The sequence below is a fragment of the Erythrolamprus reginae genome, chromosome 1 (assembly GCF_031021105.1).
Source record: "Erythrolamprus reginae isolate rEryReg1 chromosome 1, rEryReg1.hap1, whole genome shotgun sequence".
Classification (NCBI taxonomy): Eukaryota; Metazoa; Chordata; class Lepidosauria; order Squamata; family Dipsadidae; genus Erythrolamprus; species Erythrolamprus reginae.
Window position 1 is genome coordinate 222,065,383 of NC_091950.1, and position 19,991 is coordinate 222,085,373.

Consider the following 19,991-nt stretch of genomic DNA (forward strand, 5'->3'; position numbering starts at 1 on the left):
CTCACCATTGAATAAGACACTTAATTATCCTGATATTTATAAACATAATTATTTATTAGCAATAATTATTTTTTGTCAATTATTAGCAAAAAGTATTAACATAACTAAGGATCTTCTTCAATCACCACTTCATTGGGCACTTCTGCAATGGACGCTGAAGGCGATGGCATGACAAACCTCTTGGTTTTTGTGATGAACATAGTTATGGGTAGTTGTTGCCGCATTTTCTTTTTCTGGGCTAACATGGCTCTGTACGGTGCAATGATGTTGTCAAGGGAGGCCTTAAATTGTATAGAGCGAGTCATGTTGGGATCCCATAGTTCCACATTCTATTGGAGATGTGCAGCGCTTCTGTGCACTTCTGCAAGTCGTTCAAGGGTTAGGCCAACCTCTTCTTCTTCCTCAGTTTGTTCAGCTTCCTCTTCTTCACTCGCTGACCTGGTCAGCTCCTCCAGATCTTTGTCTGTCAGCAGTAGGCCATGCTCATCAAGCAAACCATTGACTTCATTGGGGTCACCTTCTCCACCCAGTAACTGTGCCAGCTTCAAATTGTTGAATTTCTTCAGGAGCGAATCCCTTGTAATTATGCACCACTTCTGGCCACAATTTCTTCCAGCAGGCATTTATTGTCTATGTCTTCATATCCGTTAAGGCATTCTGAATGTTCTTCAGACATGATGTGATCGTGTACTGACACCAGTACCCCTTCAATGTGAAATTTTCATCAGCATCCATTGCTTCCACAAGGCTTCCAAGGGAATTGCGCGTGTACAGCCCCTTAAACACGCAGATAACTCCTTGATTCATAGGCTGGATAAGTGATGTGGTGTTTGGTGGCAAGAATTCGACTTGTACTCCATCATGCTCATGCGCCAGGTCATCATGGCCTCCAGCATTGTCCACTAGGAGAAGCATTTTGAAATTGAGTCTTTTGTCAGCCAAATAATCCTTCACCTGCGGGATAAAGCACTGATGAAACCAGTCCCGCGTGAGGACTTTTGTAATCCATGCCTTAGGATTATGCATCCAGTACACTGGCAATGCATTCTTATTTCTGTTCTTTAGGGCTCTGGGATTTCGGGACTTATAAATGAGACCTGGCTTGATCATGAAGCCGGCTGCATTTCCACACATGATCAAAGTTACCTGATCTTTCTGGGCCTTAAAACCAGAGGCTTTGGCTTTCTCTTTCATTAAGAAAGTGTGCAATGGCATCCTCTTCCAGAGCAGGCCTGTTTCGTCCATGTTAAACACCTGTTCTGGAAGGTAGGCCCCTTCTTCAATTATTTCCTTAAACGTGCCATGGACATACTCCTCGGCTGCACCTGTATCTGCTGAGGCAGTTTCTCCGTGCAATGACATGCTCCTCAGGCCATAGCGCCGTTGAAAATTATCAAACCAGCCCTTACTTGCCGTGAATGTGGATGGGGTCAGAGAAGCAGTTGATGTTGATGGCTGGGGGTCATCTAGGTCATCGGCACCTTCATCAGCATCTTCTTCTTCCTCAGCAGCATCGCCTCCTTCTTTATATGCCAGATGGGTGTAGAGTTGTGCCTTTGTCCGTATTGTATTGGTATCCAATGAAATGCTCTTCTTATGGCAGTCTTGTACCCACATGGACAAAGCAGCTTCCATTTTCATAAGCCGTTTATTTCTAAGCGTCACCATCCTTTTTGCTTCCTTGTTGAATGTGATCACAGCTGTTTGTCTTATCTTCTTTTCATCCATTCGAATGTATCTCACACTCGATTGGTTTATTCCATAATGCCGCCCAACTTCCACATACGAGCAATCCCCTTTTAGCATATCTAACAGTTCAATTTTCTGTTTAATCATCAGCATCTTCCTACTCTTTTTACTGTCGCTGCCTCCATTCCGCATAGAACATTTAGGAGGCATTTTGAGCATGTCTTATAATAGTTTTAATAGTTGGAAAAGTACTCACAAATAATATACGCCGGGATAACCGCTGATTAGCTGAGATTTTGGGCAACCAGCAATGACGGGCAAAATTTTTGCGATAACAACACTGATTGGCTGAGATTTTGGGCAACCAGCAATGGCAGACAAAAGTTTAGTGATGATGTTTGATATCATTGGGCAGGAAAAATCGTGGTATAGAAAAAACCCGTGAAGTATTTTTTAATTAATATTTTTTGAAAAAACGTGGTATAGACTTTTCACGAAGTTTGGACCCGCGAAAATCGAGGCAACACTATATATGTATTTGTTGTATAGCTGTGAAAAAGTAAGTAACACAATTTTTGCCATATAATTTGAAAAGGGGTGCTCTTCTTTTTTAATTACTCAGATAATGTAATTATTCATTCTTATCATGTCCATGACTTCTGTTATTGAAGAAAGTATGCGTAAAAGTGTTAACTAGAATTTCTATTTTTTATACTTTGTCAAAGCACTTTAAATTTCTTAGTGTTATTAGTTTGACTTCAATGCTGTCATCTCAAAGTAGTAAAGAAGAAAAATTAAATTAAATTCTAATGAAGAAAGTTATTAACTGCTGAGTTAATAGTGCTTTAAAATCGCATCAAATGATAATAAAAATATATACACTTATCTAAGAAATTTCCTGTGTGAAAAAATACACAGTTTGTGGGTATTTTTAAATCCCTATTGTATTAAAGAGTTGAAGTATTTATATATTTGTGTATGAATGAGAACCAGAAAGAGAGGGAGACATTTTATAAATATAAAATTTACAATTTAATATGTGAATGTGGAAAAATAAATTCATGTATTAAGAGTGTTTATTTTGCTTTTACCCTAGTCTTGGAAAGAGAGTGACCCAGACAAAGAGAAGAAACAATTGGAGAACAGAGAGATAGTGTTGGAAATGGTCATGCAATCCCAATTAAACAGGTACAACCTGTTTATATATGTGTGAATGATTTCCTGTACTTGGAGATACACCTTAGGTCTTAAACACCATGATGCTTGACTTCTGTGCCAAGATTTGTTTGATGTACTGTGGTGATAAATGTTGAAATCACTCACTTGACATCAATTAGAAGAGGTTCCTATGTGAATTAAAATAAGATCATTAGAATAAGAGGGAAAATGTGACAACAAGCCTAATGAAGTGCAGTTTGCTGGCCTGCATAAGGAGTGTGCTTCTACGCTGAGCTGACTTCAAAGTCTGTTTGTAGAAAATGCTTTGATTGGACCGTTTGCTGCCAGTCTATAAGGATAGATCAGATCAATGAACAAGAGCTCCTTGTGATCACAGAAATAGCCCGATGTGGCCCTCCTTTGCTGTTGCAGAAGGACATCTGAACATTGTTCCAGACTGATTTACAGCAATGAGCAGTTAGATTTGAATCCGCTGTGTACTTTTATTTGTAATTTGCTAATAAAGGAATTGTAATTTAGATAAGCAAACATTTACAACCATAATATCTGGTCTTAATTAAACATCCCTATTATAATATAGGATTTCAAATTAAGGAATTATTTTATTTGTTTGACCACTAGTGTAACTGCATTAGTGTCACATTCCTAAGATACTGAATATGAAAAGAATTTCATATCAAAAAACCCATACTTGGATCTTATGAAATCATGTTTAAATGTTCTAACACTTAAAACAGTTTTCAATTTTTACATATAATAATTGGATCAGTAATATTGAAATGTTGAAGTCATATTCTTTGATTTCTTTTTACTAGTTTTAAAATCTACGTTAAAGAAATTAAACCAATCTTCCTACACAATTCCCATAAGAGAGGTGAATAAAAGTGATATGCTGCCCCAAGTCCTCATAGAGGGGCAGCATATAAATCCAATTAATAAATAAAATAAATAAATATTATCAGAGATTTTATAAAATGTATCTTATTTTTTGCTTACAAAGTAAAGGGAAGATTGAAATGAAGATCTCAATAAAATTTGTTTATTAAAATATAATGAATAAATTTATGAAACATTTGGTTACATGGCCATTAATCTTGATTAATGTACTGTATATGCTCTACATAATCTTAAATGCTAGTTCTTGGGGAACAATGGTGGAAGGGAAATATAGTTTCCAGAGTATACTAGCTGGCTATTGTGCAATACTGACTGCTGGATTAGAGAGGCTTCTGGGTTGATTTGGCATGGCTCTTCCTATGGCTTTTTCCATGTTCTTAGGCTATGTTGTACAATTTGTTAGGATATTCATTCTGTGATTATAGCAGAGATGGGTTCTTCCAGGTTTGGACTGGTTCTATAGTTGGTTCTCTCAGTGGTGGCATGTTTTGCTTTTGCACATACGCAAAAGCTTTTTTAAAGTACTGTGCATGCGTGCACTCCCGCACATAGTATTCTTGAGCAAACCGGCAGTGGGGGAATCCAGAACCTATCCTGGGTTATAAGCAGCCAGGGGCTCATCATCAAAATTAGTTTTATTATCAAAATCCACCAAGGATTTAAACGTTAAGCATCTGCAGGGAGACAATAGGCAGTTCTCTATGGCTTAAGTCTATCAATGAAATAATGAATAAGTAAATTAACGTATCAATCTTTAAATTACAATAATTTCCCTATATCTGTAAAAAATGCTCATTTTGAGAACAATAATAGTAATATTTTCCTCTCTTTTTTCCCTACTAACATATTACTGTTTTCTTTAATCAATTGAGTTTAATCCCTGTCCTCAGTCTTTATAAGTAATATTTAAATTAATATAATATTGATTTTCACCTCAATTCAAAAGTACTAGCTGGCAGTTCCTGGTCTGGGTTGTGTTCCCAATTGTAAGCAATATAACTGTTTTCATCATTAACTATTCTTCCATCATCATCATCATCATCATCATCATCATCATCATCATCATCATTGTATGCTATATTTATTTTTATTTATTTTATTATTTAATTTGACTTCTATGCCACCCAATCCCGAAGGACTCAGGGCGGTTTACCACAATATAAATTACAGTAACAATAACAGTAAAAAGAAGTCAATAAAAACAAACTAATTTCTAAAACCCTAATTAAAACTCAAAAACAATTCAGTAACGCACATACTAATAATTCATATCGATTTATGCACCTGGACAAGCTAGTGGTTGATTTAGGGCCCCCAGGCCTACCGGCATAGCCAGGTCTTTGTGGCCTTATGAAAGGCTAGCAGGGTGAGGGCCGTATGGACCTTGGGGGGGGGAGTTGATTCCATAAAGCCAGGGCAGCAACAGAGAAGTCCCTCCCCCATGGTCCCACCAACCTGCATTGTTTAGCTGATGGGACCTGGAAGAAGCCAACTCTGTCTGCTCTAATTGGTCTCTGGGAGGTATGTGGCAGGAGACAATCCCATAAATAATCTGGTCCTGAGTCACATAGGGCTTTGTAATAACCAACGCCTTGAATTCTGTCCGGAGACTAGTAGGGAGCCAGTACAGCTCGTGGAGTATAGGTGTTATATGGGTGTACCGAGGTTAACCCATGACAATTCGTGCGGCTGCATTCTGGACCATTTAGAGCACCAGGATAGAGGAATATCCCCCATCCTGGGCCTATTAGACATCATCCATCAGTACGACCAAAGTAGTTTTCATGCTGTGACCGGTCCTGAAGTCAGACTGAAAGGAGTCCAGATAATCAGCTTCATCCAAGTATCACCGGAGTGCCACTGCCTTCTCAACAACCTTACCCAGAAAGGGAAGGTTGGAGACTTGTCTGTAGTTCTTCAATTTGGCTGGATCCAGGGATGGTTTCTTGAGGAGGGGTCGCACAACTATCTCCTTTAATAGCTGCAGAAATGACTCCTCCCTCAAGGAAGCGTTAATTAATGCCTGGATAAAGCCACATGTCACCTCCTGACTGGCCAAAACCAGCCAGGAGGGGCATGGGTCCAGTAGGCAGGTGGAGGAACTCACAGCTCTCATGGCATTGTCCACTTCCTCAGGGGTTACCAGGTTAAACTCTTCCCAAATGATGGCACTAAGACTGACCCTATCACCTCAGTCTGAATTGCCCAATTGGAGTCCAGATCATTCTGGAATCCTGACTCATTTGTCCATACGCCAGCTGAATCTCTAGTGACAGCATGGAACAAAGCCACATTGGGGGCTCTGGACTGGAGCTCTTACCCATGTTCAGTCAGACTCAGAGTTACTGGCCATCCATGCTTGTTCTAGGCATCTCTTCTGGTGTTTCAGCCCCCAGAGTTCCTCGGTAAACCAAGGAGATTTCCAGGGTCTACTACCTCGGAAAGGCCGCAAAGGCGCAATCTGGTCCAGAGCCCCCAATGTGGCTTTATTGCATGCCGTCACTAGAGATTCAGCCGGCCCACAGACAAACGAGTTGGGAATATCCCCAAGCTCCTTCTGAAACCCTTCTAGGTCCATTAGGTGCCTGGGGCGGAACCTTCTAATCGGCTCCATTTCCATATGGTGGGAGATTGGTCGGTCAAATCCAGCCTCAGCAGGAAGTGATTTGACCATGACAAGGGTGTGGTGACTCTACCCCTTAAAACCAGAGCATTTTTCTACTGCCCCGAGAGAAACACCAAGTCGAATGTGCATCCTGCTCTATGAGTCAGACTCTGGGTTACTTGGGTCAGGTCCATGATTGTCATGGATGCCATGGACTCCTGCACCACTTCTGAGGTTTTGCTGGGCAATGGTAAGTTAAAGTCTCCCAGGAACTCAAGCCTGGGGAACTCAACCGACAGCCTGCTACCGCCTCAAGCAGCGCTGTCAGGGCTATAGCAACATAGCTGGGAGGCAGGTCCCAGCAAGCCCACCTGAACCCCTAAGTCCAACCTCAAGAAGAGAGACTCACCCCTGGCAATCTCTGGAGTAGGAACCCTGTGAAGGCTTAGAGTCTCCTGGACAATGACTGCCACTCCCCCACCCTTTCCCTGGTGTCGTGGCTCATGCAAGACCAGAAACCCTTCTGGGCTTATTTCCAAGAGAGGAACAACATCCATGTTCTCCCTCAGGTCCCAGCCAGGTTTTGGTCACACAAGCCAGGTTGGCCCCCTCCCCCAAGAATAGATCTCGGATCAAGGGGGCCTTGTTGGCAATTGACCTGGTATTAAGTAGCAGCAGCTTGAGACCAGGGCCCTAACTACATCTGACACCAGTTACATGACATGAGACCGGGGGGGGGGGGGGGGCAGAACAAGGAATTGCTTTCAAACAGTGAATCTTTGTTCCCTCCAAGTGGCCTACCCCTCAGCTCCCGCCATACCTGCCCCCTCAATGATGACCGTAATGTCCCGACTCTCCACCACACCCAAGGTCACTCTTCCATTTTTACTGGTCATCCAGCATCTCAGTCAGCTTGCCATTCCATTTACACTCCTCACTACTCACACCCCCAATCATATAAAAATTCACTGCCACCCCCATCCCGTAACCCACAATACCCTCCCAATAAATATATAATAATGATACAATACAAAATAATGGAAAATTTCCCAACTGCAATGAATTCCTTGAGGTTGACATTCGACAATTCAATCTCACACCCATCTTCTGTCACATGCACTTATTAATTTAAGTTAAAAATTCAATTAAGTTAATATTTAAAAAAAATATAAAATAGATTTAAATATAAAACAGTAAAATAGTATAATATATATCCTTCTTAAAGAACTGAGAAGTCCCACTTGATTTGTCTGAGAGTCCTGAAAAGTCTCTTGTCACCCAGGATAAAGGGGAGAGAAGCATCAAGGTGTTGTCCCCAGGGCCGGCTTCTCCCACCAGCCAGCACCCTTGGTTCTGTTTCCTCTTTCTGTTTGAGTCACAATTTAAACAGTTCGGGTGTTTCCTCACATCCCCTCCACTGTCACTCTCACTGGCCAACTATCATGGTTTGGTGCTGGAGAGCCCTTCGTATATATCCCTGGCTGAGTGTCCTTGTCACTCCTCAGCCACGCACAGCAGATCTCTCAGTCCTTGTCCTTATCTTGCATCGTGGTCTCCCAGGCACTGGCTGCTCCCACCAGCCAGTACCCCTGGTCGAGTCCAGCAACCAAAATCCAGTCCAGTCATCACTTTCCTCTGTCTCAGTTCTGGTCGCTCTCACCCATCTGGGCATTCATCATCATCATCATCATCATCATCATCATCATCATCATCATCATCATCATCATAACAACAACCAGGGCATTCAACCTTGTTAAGAAATGTCTGGTAAATGAGGATTCAATTTCTAAATGGTGTGTTGGTTGTCCAGCTAATTCTAGGATGACTCCAGAGTGTCCTCCGGGCATCTTCCAGGCGTCTACGTGTCCTCCAACCTCATCTGTCACCCCCAACATTCACCAATCTCAACAATCAGTCTTCCAAAATCTAAGGCTGCCGGTGGCTTCCATACACGGTCACCATGTTCCGCATTCCACGTTCAGCATTCAACGCTCTAGATTGACCTTGTTTCCTGAGTACAGACCACAGGGTACACAGCAATCAGGGCTTTAAAGCTGGTAAATTCTGGCTGGTAAAGAGGAGTTTAATTCCTGAATCAAAGCGACTGTGGAGATGTTGAAAACTGTAATTCACAGCAAGAGCAGCTCACCTCCGGCCTGTTGCTGCTCCACCAGAACCGGAAACTGGTTTGGAACCGGAATATGGTTTACCTTCATTTTTTTAATTTAAGCCAAGGCACTTCTTACTTCAGAGACAGACATGTTTCTTTTTAACAAGAAGAAAAACATAATGTTTAAACACACCACAGTGATATTTCACAATCACACTATAGCTAATGTTCATGCCAGCTTGTTAGATTTAAACAAACAACAAACTTAAGATAAAGCAGAAAGGAAAAAAACAGATGAACGTGAAACAATTGAGACATAATCAAAGTTTGGGAATCGCTGATGGGGATATCTTCAGTAAAGCAGTTACCATATTTTTCGGAGTATAAGACACATTGGAGTATAAGACACACTTTAGTTTTGGGGGAGGAAAATAAGAAAAAGAATCTGCTTACCAGGGGTTCATCTGGCTAGCGTCCTTAGCCAGTACATTATTTTATCCCCTAGTTAGGGCTTTAAAAAAACTTTACTCTCGGAGAGAATAACAATGAAAGAGCTTGCAAGCCATTGTTAGCACCTGGTTAGATCTGGAAAGAAACATGTGGAGCAAGTAGAGAATGAAAAAAACCCCCTACAAAAACAGGGTTTGGAAAACATTCTTAACAGAGAGTAACAGTGAAAGAGCTTGCAAGTCAGTAAGAGCTGGGAACATCATTAGCACCTGGTTAGGGTTGGAACGAAACTTATTCAGAGCAAGTTAGAGAAAAAAACCCTGCAAAAACTTAGAGCTTGGAAAACATTCTTTGCAGAGAGAAACAATTAAAGAGCCCGCAAGGTAAGAGCTGGGAAGATCATTAGCAGCTAGTTAGGCTGAAAAAAAAAGCTACATTCAGGGTATAAGACACACCCAAATTATCAGCCTCTTTTACGGAGGAAAAAGGTGCATCCTCTACTTTGAAAAATATGGTAGTTAACAATGGAAGCTTATTCCATAAATGTTAGATTTTCACCAAAAAAGTAATTTGCCAGTTATTTCTGGATAAAGATGAGATTGATTTTCCCTCTATATTTTACTGCAGTGTTTTTCAACCTTTTTCCCTTTGATGCCGCGCGTGTGTGGGGGGGCATTCAGTCGCTGGCGTTCATAATGAGTAGGTGGGGAGGAGGTGAAGCCAAAAGTGGAGTGGTGGGGGGGGAATGGGGGTGTCAGATCCATCTTTCCCCTACTGTGTCCCCTTTTCTCTGCTCAGTGTAGACAACATGTTGACTTGAAGGGAAGATGACGAGAGGCAGCTGCGGGACTAGCGGTGGCAGTGGCAGAAGTGAAGGGTACCGGGGAGCAAGAAGCACACCGGAGAAAAGCCGGTTCGTTTCTCCACAGTCCCTCCTCCACCTCTTTCCTCTTTCTCCTCTTCCTTTGCCGGGGTCTCCCTCAGCAGCCAAGGTGGAGGAGTGGCTCCTTCTCTCCTCTCTAGCCAGAATGAAGAAAGAGAAACCCCCAGGGGGCTTCCGTTAACTGTTGGCTGCTGAGGGAGACCCCGGCGAAGGAGGAGGAGGAAGAAGAGGCGGAGGAGGGACTGTGGAGAAACGAACTGGCAGGGGCAATGAAAGCCCAGACTTGAGGCGGATGGGGCGGTGACAGTTGCTGCTGTTGTGCGATATGGTCCTGGTCAATTTTTTTTCTCATTAAGTCGCGGAACCCCTGGCTGGCCCTTGCGGAACCCATGGCTTTCATGGAAACCCAGTTGAAAAATACTGTTTTACTGGATTAACTGGAACATACTAATAACACTGGATTAAATATTACAATATATAAAAATACAGAAAAGTGCCTATTGATTCTTGAGCTGCTCTGTTTGCAATGACAAAGTCAAGAATGCAAGTTTTGAAATTCTTGTAAATTTCATATCTGACAGAAAAGAGCTGACGTTTTTGAGCAGGTAAATAGTAAATAGTATTTAGTATGCAGACTCAATAAGGGTATTTTAATATTTTTTTTTGCTAAGTTATTGCATAATATCTCATTAAGTTATTTCTTTTACATCCCCACTTTTATTATTTTGATAAATAACTCAAGGTAATTAAATTATCCAACACACCTTCCTCCTCCTTTTTCTACACAACAGTAACTGTGTGAACTGAGTTGGAATGAAAGTGTGTGACTAGCCCAAGGTCCACCACCTGGCATTCATAGCCTGATGCTTTAACCACTAGGCCAAACTGACTGTCTAGTTTTTAAAAATATGTTAAAAATCAGTGGTCTTTTAAAAAATAATTCCTTCTAATTTGTGTCAAACTTTCTAAAAAAGAATGGAATGTTTAATTTATTCTACCATATTTTTCAGAGTATAAGAGGCACCTAGATTTTAGAGGTGGAAAATAAGGAAACTATTCTGAACCAAATGGTGTAGTAATAATAAAATAATAAAATACTAGTGTAGCAGAATACTTTTTACAAACATGTATATTTTTTACAATCATGTACACTTTTTACAAACTTCAAACTTGACAGCTTTAAGATTTCTGGACTTCAACTCCCAGAATTCTTCCTCCAGTCGTCGTCGTCGTCATCATCATCATCATTTATTAGATTTGTATGCCACCCTTCTCTGAAGACTCAAGTTAGCTCAGTAATGGGATTTGAAGTCCACGAGTCTTAAACTTGCCAAATTTGAAGACCCTTGCACCCCTAACTCAGGGTCTTGACAGTTAAAACTTGACAGTTTTAAGACTAATGGGCTTCAATTCCCAGAATTTCTCCTCCAGCCATGCTAAATGGGGTAATTGGAAGGCAAAAACAGCTTAACTGGCCATTTTTTTCACCCATTCACCCAAAAATTCGGTGGGCAAAGGGTCTGGGGAGCATGCAGAGAGCTCTTGGGTTCAGGGGATGGCAAAAATGCCCCCATTTTTGTCAAAAACAGGCAATTTTTTCACCCATTTTTTACAAAAATTGAGGCATTTTTGCCTTCCCTTAGTCCTTGGGAACTCTCTGCAAGCTCCCCAGACCCTTTGCCCACCCTATTTTTGTGGGAAAAAGGGTTGAAAATAGGCATTGGATTCTTACCAGAATGCCTCTTCTCATACGCTGAGTGGGTACAGCAGTCGCATGGGTCTGCTCGCTGTCCTATCCAATCAGGACTAAGCCTTCAGTCTTAAAAAAGCTTACTGGATCCGCCCCTTCCCCAGAATTCGCAAATCCATAGACTTTGGCTCAATGGTGGTAAATCATAAGGTGCTCTACTCTTGGATTTAAGGTAAGAAGAATCCTCTCATAAGGAAAGAAACTATTCTGTATATGGGAATGCAGATTGGCGAGATGTTCTCCTGGAGGCACCACTCATGGAATTTGGATCTTCTTGATGTAAGGATGACTTCTATGGCATCTGAATCATAGCCTCAAAGCTCTAGGTCATGTTGGATAACCACCACACAGTTAGATGGAACCATTCCAGGTCCAGATGATATGAGGAGCCCAAAACGGGGAGTTGCCACGGGGCCACGATGGATAGAGCTTGTAGATCCGTGAACCAGGCATAGCATGGCCAATGTAGAGCCACTACAATCACCTGGTCTTCTTGTGGATCAGGTCTGGGATGATCAAGATTGGAAGGAAGGCAGAGCAGATCCAGAGGCCAGGGGGTTTTCAGGGCACTGACTGCCTCCACTCCCGGGGAGGGAAATCTGGAGTAGAAGCGAGGAAGCTGAGTGTTGTCGGCTGTCTCAAAGAGGTCTAGCAATGGGAGACTGAACTTGAGGCAGATCTGCTGGAATATGTCTGGGTGAAGCATCCACTCCCCTGGATCCAGGACTTGGCGAGAGAACCAATCTGCCTGGAGATTGAGGACTCCCGAGATATGATTGGTTGTCATAGACTTGAGATGTCTCTCTGCCCGGAGACCTAGTCTCAGCACTTCCTGCATTAGGGCCCTGGAGCGGGTTCCTTCTTGGCGGTAGATGTGGCTCTTTGTGGCGATGTTGTCCATCACAATTAGGACATGTTGATGCATGATGTGATGTCTGAAGTGTTTGAGGGCTAGGAAAACGGCTCTCCATTCTAGCCAGTTGATTGGCCGGCTGGCCTCTTTCACTGACCATGTACCCTGCACGATCATACCTGTTGCGTGGGCTCCCCAGCCCGTCAGGCTGGCATCTGGGCTGATGATGAGCTGGTCTGGAATCCTGAAAAGGGACCCCTTGTCCAGAGTGGAGGAAAGCCACCAAGAAAGAGATTGCAAAATGGGAATGGAGATGATTCAGGATGAGTTGTTGTTGCACAACTTCTGAAAGGGTAATGGAAGCCATTGGAGGTCTCTAGTGTGAAGGCAAGCACAGGGGTGATGCCTATGCATGAGACCATCTTCCCTAGGAGGGAGGATAGAATGGAAATAGAAGCCTGCCTTTGGGACTTAACCTTAGAGGTTAGCTCCCTGATGCTGGACTGTCTCTATGGAGAAAGGAATACCCTGGATTGCTCCCAAATGCTGCAGAGTGGTAGATATGTTCCCTCTAAGGTGTGTGGCCACGCACACAAAAACAACCCTAGGCACAGTGTTGGAGTTGGGAGGGGAGCAACAAGGAAAGTGTGGGGAAGTCTTTGCAACCAGGAGGCTTGGCACTGCGGCGGGCGGCGCTTCGGATGGCTACAGCTCCCTCTTTTTCTCCCACTGCCTGTGTCTACCATCGGCCATCACCGTGATTTCCTCGTGCGGGAGCTACCACTTCCTTCTGGGCAGCCCAGTCACGCAGACGTAGAAAGTGCAGAGGTTATTGCCGCCCCCTCTGCCCCACTCAGGGAGCTACCGTGGTTGCCGTGACTCCGGCATTCAGGAAAGGCGCCCACATGCCCACTCGTCCGTGCACCTTCCCAGCACTGCCGCCACGCTGCTTTCCCTCACGCCCCTCCCGTCCCTCTGCCTGCTCCTTGCAAGAATGCCGGAGTGAACGAATGGCCATCATTCCACTCTGCAACGGGGCTCCACTCGCTGCTGCTGCTTCACACACACACACACACACACTTCTGCGCACAGGAGTGGCCCCCTGTGGGGAAAAAGCGGCGGTCAGCCTCCCCCCCAGAGGTGCATGGCGGGGCAAGGAAGACAAACACAAAAAGAAAGATACTAGGAAGACAGAAAGAAGAAAGAAAAATGGCAGGAAGAAAGACAAAAAGAAAAAGATGGTACGTAGGAAGGAAGGAAGAAAAAGGAAGAAAGAAGGGTGAATGGAGGGAATAAATAAATAAATAAGGAAAGAAGAAAGAAAGAAAAAGAAAGAAAGAAAGAAAGAAAGAAAGAAAGAAAGAAAGAAAATCATGACCACAATTGAGCCCAAAATTTTGGTTGCTAAGCAAGAGTGGTATTAAGTGAATTTCATCACATTTTACAAGTTGACTGAAGTAGACCCAGAGGCAGGGTTCAAACAAATCGGTACTTTTATTCAGCTCAGAGAACAAGTGACAGCTCAGCAAGGCAAGTGACAAATTCAGCTAGTACCGACTGGCTCTGCTTGGAGAAACCGCTTCTTTTATACATTTGCGGCTCCCGCCAAAGCAAGAGCCAGCCACGTCTGAGCCAATCAGGAGCGACTTCCTGCTTTAGCTCAGACAGCGCTGGAAGACGGAACAAACTATCTACAGGAAATACAAGGTAGCCATTTCAAGATACAACACCCCTCCCCTCATAGTTGGACACATCCATCACGAAAGCCATGTGACAAAGTCGTCCAATCGGTGGGGTCTCCGTGAAGCTCGCTCTGACCTGCGCAGTTCAATTTCTCCTTCGACACCGACTGTGGAGGATGGCTCGCTGTTGTTCTCCCGGTGCGGTGGACTTGGCCTGGCGGGCCCAACGAAGACCTCGGAGGAGGAGGATGGCTTGGCGTCGCTGGATGGCTCTCCCTGGCCCGATAAGTTCCTTTGCGTGTCTCTTAATTCGGGCAATGTGTTAAAGTCTGTTGAAGGGGGAGAGTCCATGTCAGCGGTTTGTGGCAAAGGATTTTCTGTTCGTTTCCGCATGTGGTCGATGTGTCGTTTCCACAGTCGACCATCCTCTAGTTTTACCATATAAGTCTTTGGTGCATTTTGTTTAACAACAATTCCTTTCATCCAATTTACACCTCCATCAAAAAAATTTACATATACATTTTGTCCCAAATACATTTCTCTTTCAGGTTTTACAAACATTTGATTATTAACACAGAATCTTGGGTTCAACCTGTCTAGTGGTGACCTTAATTTTCTTCCCATTAATAACTCTGCAGGGCTTACATGTGTGTGAGAGTTAGGGGTGATGTGTTGGGTGAGCAAGAATTGGTCCAAATTTTGTTGTATATCCCCAGGGCCCGACCTGTGCAATGCCTCCTTTGCCACACGAACGTAACGTTCTGCCAAGCCATTAGCCCATGGCGAGTAAGGCGAGATGAGGGCATGCCTGACCCCTAGGCCGTCTAGGAACAACTCGAATTGCCTGGCTGTTAGCTGTGGCCCATTGTCAGACACTAAGATATCCGGGCAACCATGGGTGGCAAACAGTCTACTCAATACCTTGATGGTGGCACTTGTGGTTATGTTGTTCATTGCTATTATTTCCACCCACTTGGAGAACGCATCAACCACTATTAGGAAATACTGGGATCCCACTGGACCAGCAAAGTCAATGTGGATTCTTGACCAAGGCCCAGCAGGCTGCTCCCACTCTGCCGGAGTTGTTTTGGGGGGATTAGGCCGTGATTCTTGGCATGGGTCACACTTTGATACCCAGTTCTCAATATCAGCATCCAAACCTGGCCACCATAAATGCCCTCTTGCTAGGCTCTTCATCCTGACAATCCCAGGATGGCCCACATGTAACATTCTGAGTACCTTTACCCTTAGGCTTTTGGGGATGATCACTCTATCTCCCCACAGCAGGCAACCCTTAACATATGATAATTCAAGTCTTTTGGTTTTGAAATCACACAATTCAGGTTTCACAGAGTCATTTTGCCATCCCTTAAGTACACAGTTGACCACTTGTTTGAGGATTTGATCTTGCTGCGTGTGTGCAGCTACCTCTTTGGCCATGGTTAGTGGGTTATCCTCGAGCTCTATCATTAATACATCTGTGGAAGGAGCAGGGTCCTCCACTAAGTCAGTTATGGGACACCTACTGAGGCCATCTGCATGATTGATTTCCTTCCCCCCCTTGTGGGTGAGTTCATACTGGTACCCTGAGAGGAAAAGGGCCCACCTGATCAGTCTTGGAGACATAAATGGTGGAGTGGGCTTGTTGGGGGCTAGCAGGCCTAGTAAGGGCTTGTGGTCTGTAACCAATTCAAAACTTCTTCCAAAAATGTAATTGTGAAATTTCTTCACCCCTGCTACTAGAGCTAGAGCCTCTTTATCTAACTGGCTATAATTCCTCTCTGTGCTGGTCATGGTTCTGGAAAAAAATGCGATTGGGGCCTCTGTATTATTAGGCAGAACGTGAGCTAGGACTCCTCCTACGCCGTACGGTGAAGCGTCGCACGTGAGCCTAATGGGTAGTGAAGTACTGTACTGGACTACCACACTTTTAGAAGTTAATAATTGCTTTATTTGGAAAAAGGCTTCACGTTCAATTTCCCCCCAGGTCCAACGGGTTTCCTTCTGGAGTAAACGATGTAGAGGCTCTGCTACTGTTGCCTTCTGCTTCAAAAAAACGGAATAAAAATTAAGAAGGCCTAAAAATGCCTGCAGTTCATTTTTATCTTGTGGCTCCAGGGCTTCCCTAATGGCCCTCAGTTTCTCTGTTGTGGGGTGGATACCTTCTCTGTCCACTTTATATCCCAGGAATTCTATACTGTTGGTTCCCCAGACACATTTGTCAGGCTTGATCCTTAAGCCTTTATCCTGTAACCTCTTAAGTACTTCCCTTATTCTTTTGTTTACTTGTTCTTGGTTTTCCCCTGCAATTAAGATGTCATCAAAATATGGGATGGCCCCATTTACCCCTGACAATAGGCGTTCCACAATACTCTGGAATATCCCTGGGGCTATGCTTACCCCAAACTGTAACCTTGTGCATTTGAAAGCCCCCCTGTGCGTTACAATCGTTTGCGCGTTTGCTGTTTGTTCATCGACCGGGAGTTGCTGGTAAGCCTGCGCGAGGTCGATTTTTGCAAACCTTTTTCCTTCCCCCAGGGAGTGTAGAAGTTGTTGTACCACTGGGATGGGGTAGGGGTGATGTTGGAGAGCCTTATTAAGGGTGGATTTATAGTCAGCGCAAACCCTTAAAGAACCATCTGGCTTTAGAGGCGTAACTATGGGCGTTTCCCAAGGCCCTTGTTCCACAGGGACCAAAATACCTTGGCTTATAAGTTTATCCAGCTGCAGGTCTAGCTTGGGGAGAAGCGGGAGGGGTACCCTGCGAGGTTTGAGCCAGACTGGTGGAACCTTGGGGTCAATAGAAAATGATATAGGGGGCCCCTTATACGATCCCAAGGTGGGGCTGAACACTTCAGGGAACTCTTGCACGAAGTTAGGCATATTATCACAGTTTACAGTACAAACACCAGAAATTTCAATCCCCAAAGGTTCCATCCAAGCCAAACCCAGGAGAGAGTGCTTAGCCCCTGTGACAATAAGCATGGGTAGGGTACATTTGACATTTTTGAATACAATAGGTACATTTGCTGTTCCCAGGACCGAGATTACCCCCCCTTGAAAATCTCTGATTACTAAAGAGGTTTGCCTTAGATCAGATTTAGACAGATTAGGCATATACAGTTTAAACTTCTCCCATGGCATAATGGTATACCTAGACCCTGTATCAAGCTCCATCGAGCATGGTTGGTTGTTAAGTAACAGCGAGATAACAATTTTGCCCCCTTTTTTGGTTGCCATGTTATTCACGGAAAATTGAGTGTTACCTCTTGAGTAGTCGCGGTTAGCGGTTGAGTAGTTCCTTTGACCCGAATAGCGGAACGGTCGGTTTTCTCGCGGCTGGGGCGTTTGGTTTTGTAGTCGTTGGTGGCGCGGTGTGGAGAATGTTTCCTCTGGTGCCGATGCTCTGCATGCGATGGCGATGTGGCCTCGACGGTTGCAGCGGTGGCAAGTGGCGTCCCGGAAGGGGCATCGATGGCGCTGGTGGTTCCCTCGGCAGCCGGCGCAGGGGGCTGGGGGGGTGAGTAGCTCTGTGGTGTCTTGGCTGGTCTTGTACCAGGAAGCAGTTGTCCACGTTGTGAGCTGGTTGGCTGAGGTCGTCTGATCCCTCGGCGCGGGGAGACGCGGAGTCAATCTTGGCGATGAGTTCTTGCCTTCCGTGTTCTTTTAATTCCTTAGCCGCTGCGACGGCGGCTTCTGCGGTTTGCGCTAGTTTAATCACGGTTTGTAGAGTCGGTTCGTCTTCGGTGAGGAGTTTGTTCCTCACCCTGGCGCTTCTCATGCCGAAAACCAAGGCATCGGTGAGGCGAGCTTCCGGGTCTTTAAACTTGCATTGTGCAAGTACCGTCCGAAGTCGCGTTGTAAACTGGTTGATTGATTCTGTTTCCTTCTGAGCCATCATGGAGAACTGATGCCGAAAAACCATGGCTGGTTTGGTCGGCTTGAAGTGGCTCGCTAGCTTGGTTTGTAGGACGTCCCAAGCGACGGTTCTTGCTGGCTGCGGGTCGGTGAGAGTCTGGGCAAGGCCGCGGATTTCTGGGCCGCAGTAATTTAAGAAAATAGCCCGTCTGCGATCGGCTTCGGCGTCCTGTATTCCTGCCGCCTCGAGGAAGATCTCGAAGGTAGCCATGTATTCGTCCCAGGACGTTTTTTCGGGGTCGAAGAATTCTGGAGCCCGGCCGATCTGGACGTTGCTCATGTTGCACGCGAGGTTGTCTTCCGTCCGTCGTCGCCAGTGAAGTAGACCCAGAGGCAGGGTTCAAACAAATCGGTACTTTTATTCAGCTCAGAGAACAAGTGACAGCTCAGCAAGGCAAGTGACAAATTCAGCTAGTACCGACTGGCTCTGCTTGGAGAAACCGCTTCTTTTATACATTTGCGGCTCCCGCCAAAGCAAGAGCCAGCCGCGTCTGAGCCAATCAGGAGCGACTTCCTGCTTTAGCTCAGACAGCGCTGGAAGACGGAACAAACTATCTACAGGAAATACAAGGTAGCCATTTCAAGATACAACATTGACCATACCCACCCAATCATCTGACCACCAAACCATGCTCACCTGAAGGGGGTGGGAGGCACTGAGAATGAGTTTGTAGCACCAAGGGGGCAGTGGACTGAAGAAGTTTGGGAACCACTGAAATAGACAAACCCTAGTGCTGATGACCTGAGGATGGCAGTTGAAGCTCTTCATTTAATTCCACATTATTTCTGGACTATGTTGTTTCCAGTATTGATTTTTGCTGCCATACTCTCTAAGTGTATCTTGTAAGAGAGAGTCCTGTCCAAAGTCATTCCAAGGTACATCTTACATATGGATGATTCAGAATTATTTTTTAATATTCCACTATGTTGATTAAATTATACTCCTGGCCTCCTAATCAGTAGCTGTATGAGTAAAGACACTGAACTATATTTCTCAGTTTTATAAAAGTCCTGTTTAGGTACTAACCAATATGTTTTATTAATATTCAGTTCATGGAATAGATATATCAATTTCAAAAGAGGAAACTTGATTTAAGTCAAAATTTTAACTTGCTTCTCTGCTTTGTTATATTTTGTTAATGTATACAGTTTATGATTCATTTCCCCATATTCTTACAGAAATTGTTATTTTACAACAGACTCTTTAAAAGAGAAGATTTATAGAAAGGAATTTTATTTGTATGGCTTGTTTCTGCTTTGTGCTTTATGTCAAAACTCTGTCAGTAGGATGTATTAAAATAAAAAGTTCATGCCCAGAAATATAAAAGCAAGAGGCACAGCTCAGCAGTGAGTGGGCTTGTCGTGTATTAATTTTTCATTGCTGTGGAGAATTGTACATACATAATTGCTTGATTGCAGTGGGAGTTAGAAATCTCCTATGGTGTCATTTGCATAAATCTTGTTAAGTCAATGGCAGTTAATGAAGTACAAATGAGCCTTGAGAAGGTGACATGCAAATCGTGGGTGGCAGATGGGAGGTCTGTTTTTTGGATGGCAGCTGTGTGCTAGTTCCCCTTTATTTCTTTCTAAATTGGAACTTAAATAAATAATAAAAATTGGCCTTTAATGCTTGGCTTTGTAAATTAATGTACAGTATATTTGCACTATGTCTTCAGCTTCAATGCACTGAAAATTATATAATACAGTAAAAAACATATATAATAGAATTCATAGAATACCGTACTTACTAATTTTGCAATAAATCCTGAATTGTTATCAGACAACGAATCTAATGAGTGCATCAGCTTCATACCATTGTTTGTAAAACTCACATTCAAAACAAAATAAGAATATTTCTCTAAATGTATTAGCAGAAAATTTCAAGATGATGAGAATACCCAAGGACTATAGATGTATAAATATAGTAAATAGAATCCTATTTACAAGGAAAAATAGAATCTAAAAATTATTTTAG

The 19,991-nt window shown here is 43.7% G+C and overlaps 1 protein-coding gene across 1 annotated transcript; it reads right to left on the reverse strand.

The window, feature by feature from the left end:
- Positions 1 to 630: 630 nt before the first annotated feature.
- Positions 631 to 1,899, reverse strand: LOC139170972 (tigger transposable element-derived protein 1-like). Its single transcript, XM_070758706.1, has one exon. The coding sequence runs from the start codon at positions 1,897 to 1,899 to the stop codon at positions 631 to 633; it is 1,269 nt and encodes a 422-aa protein (XP_070614807.1).
- Positions 1,900 to 19,991: the final 18,092 nt, after the last annotated feature.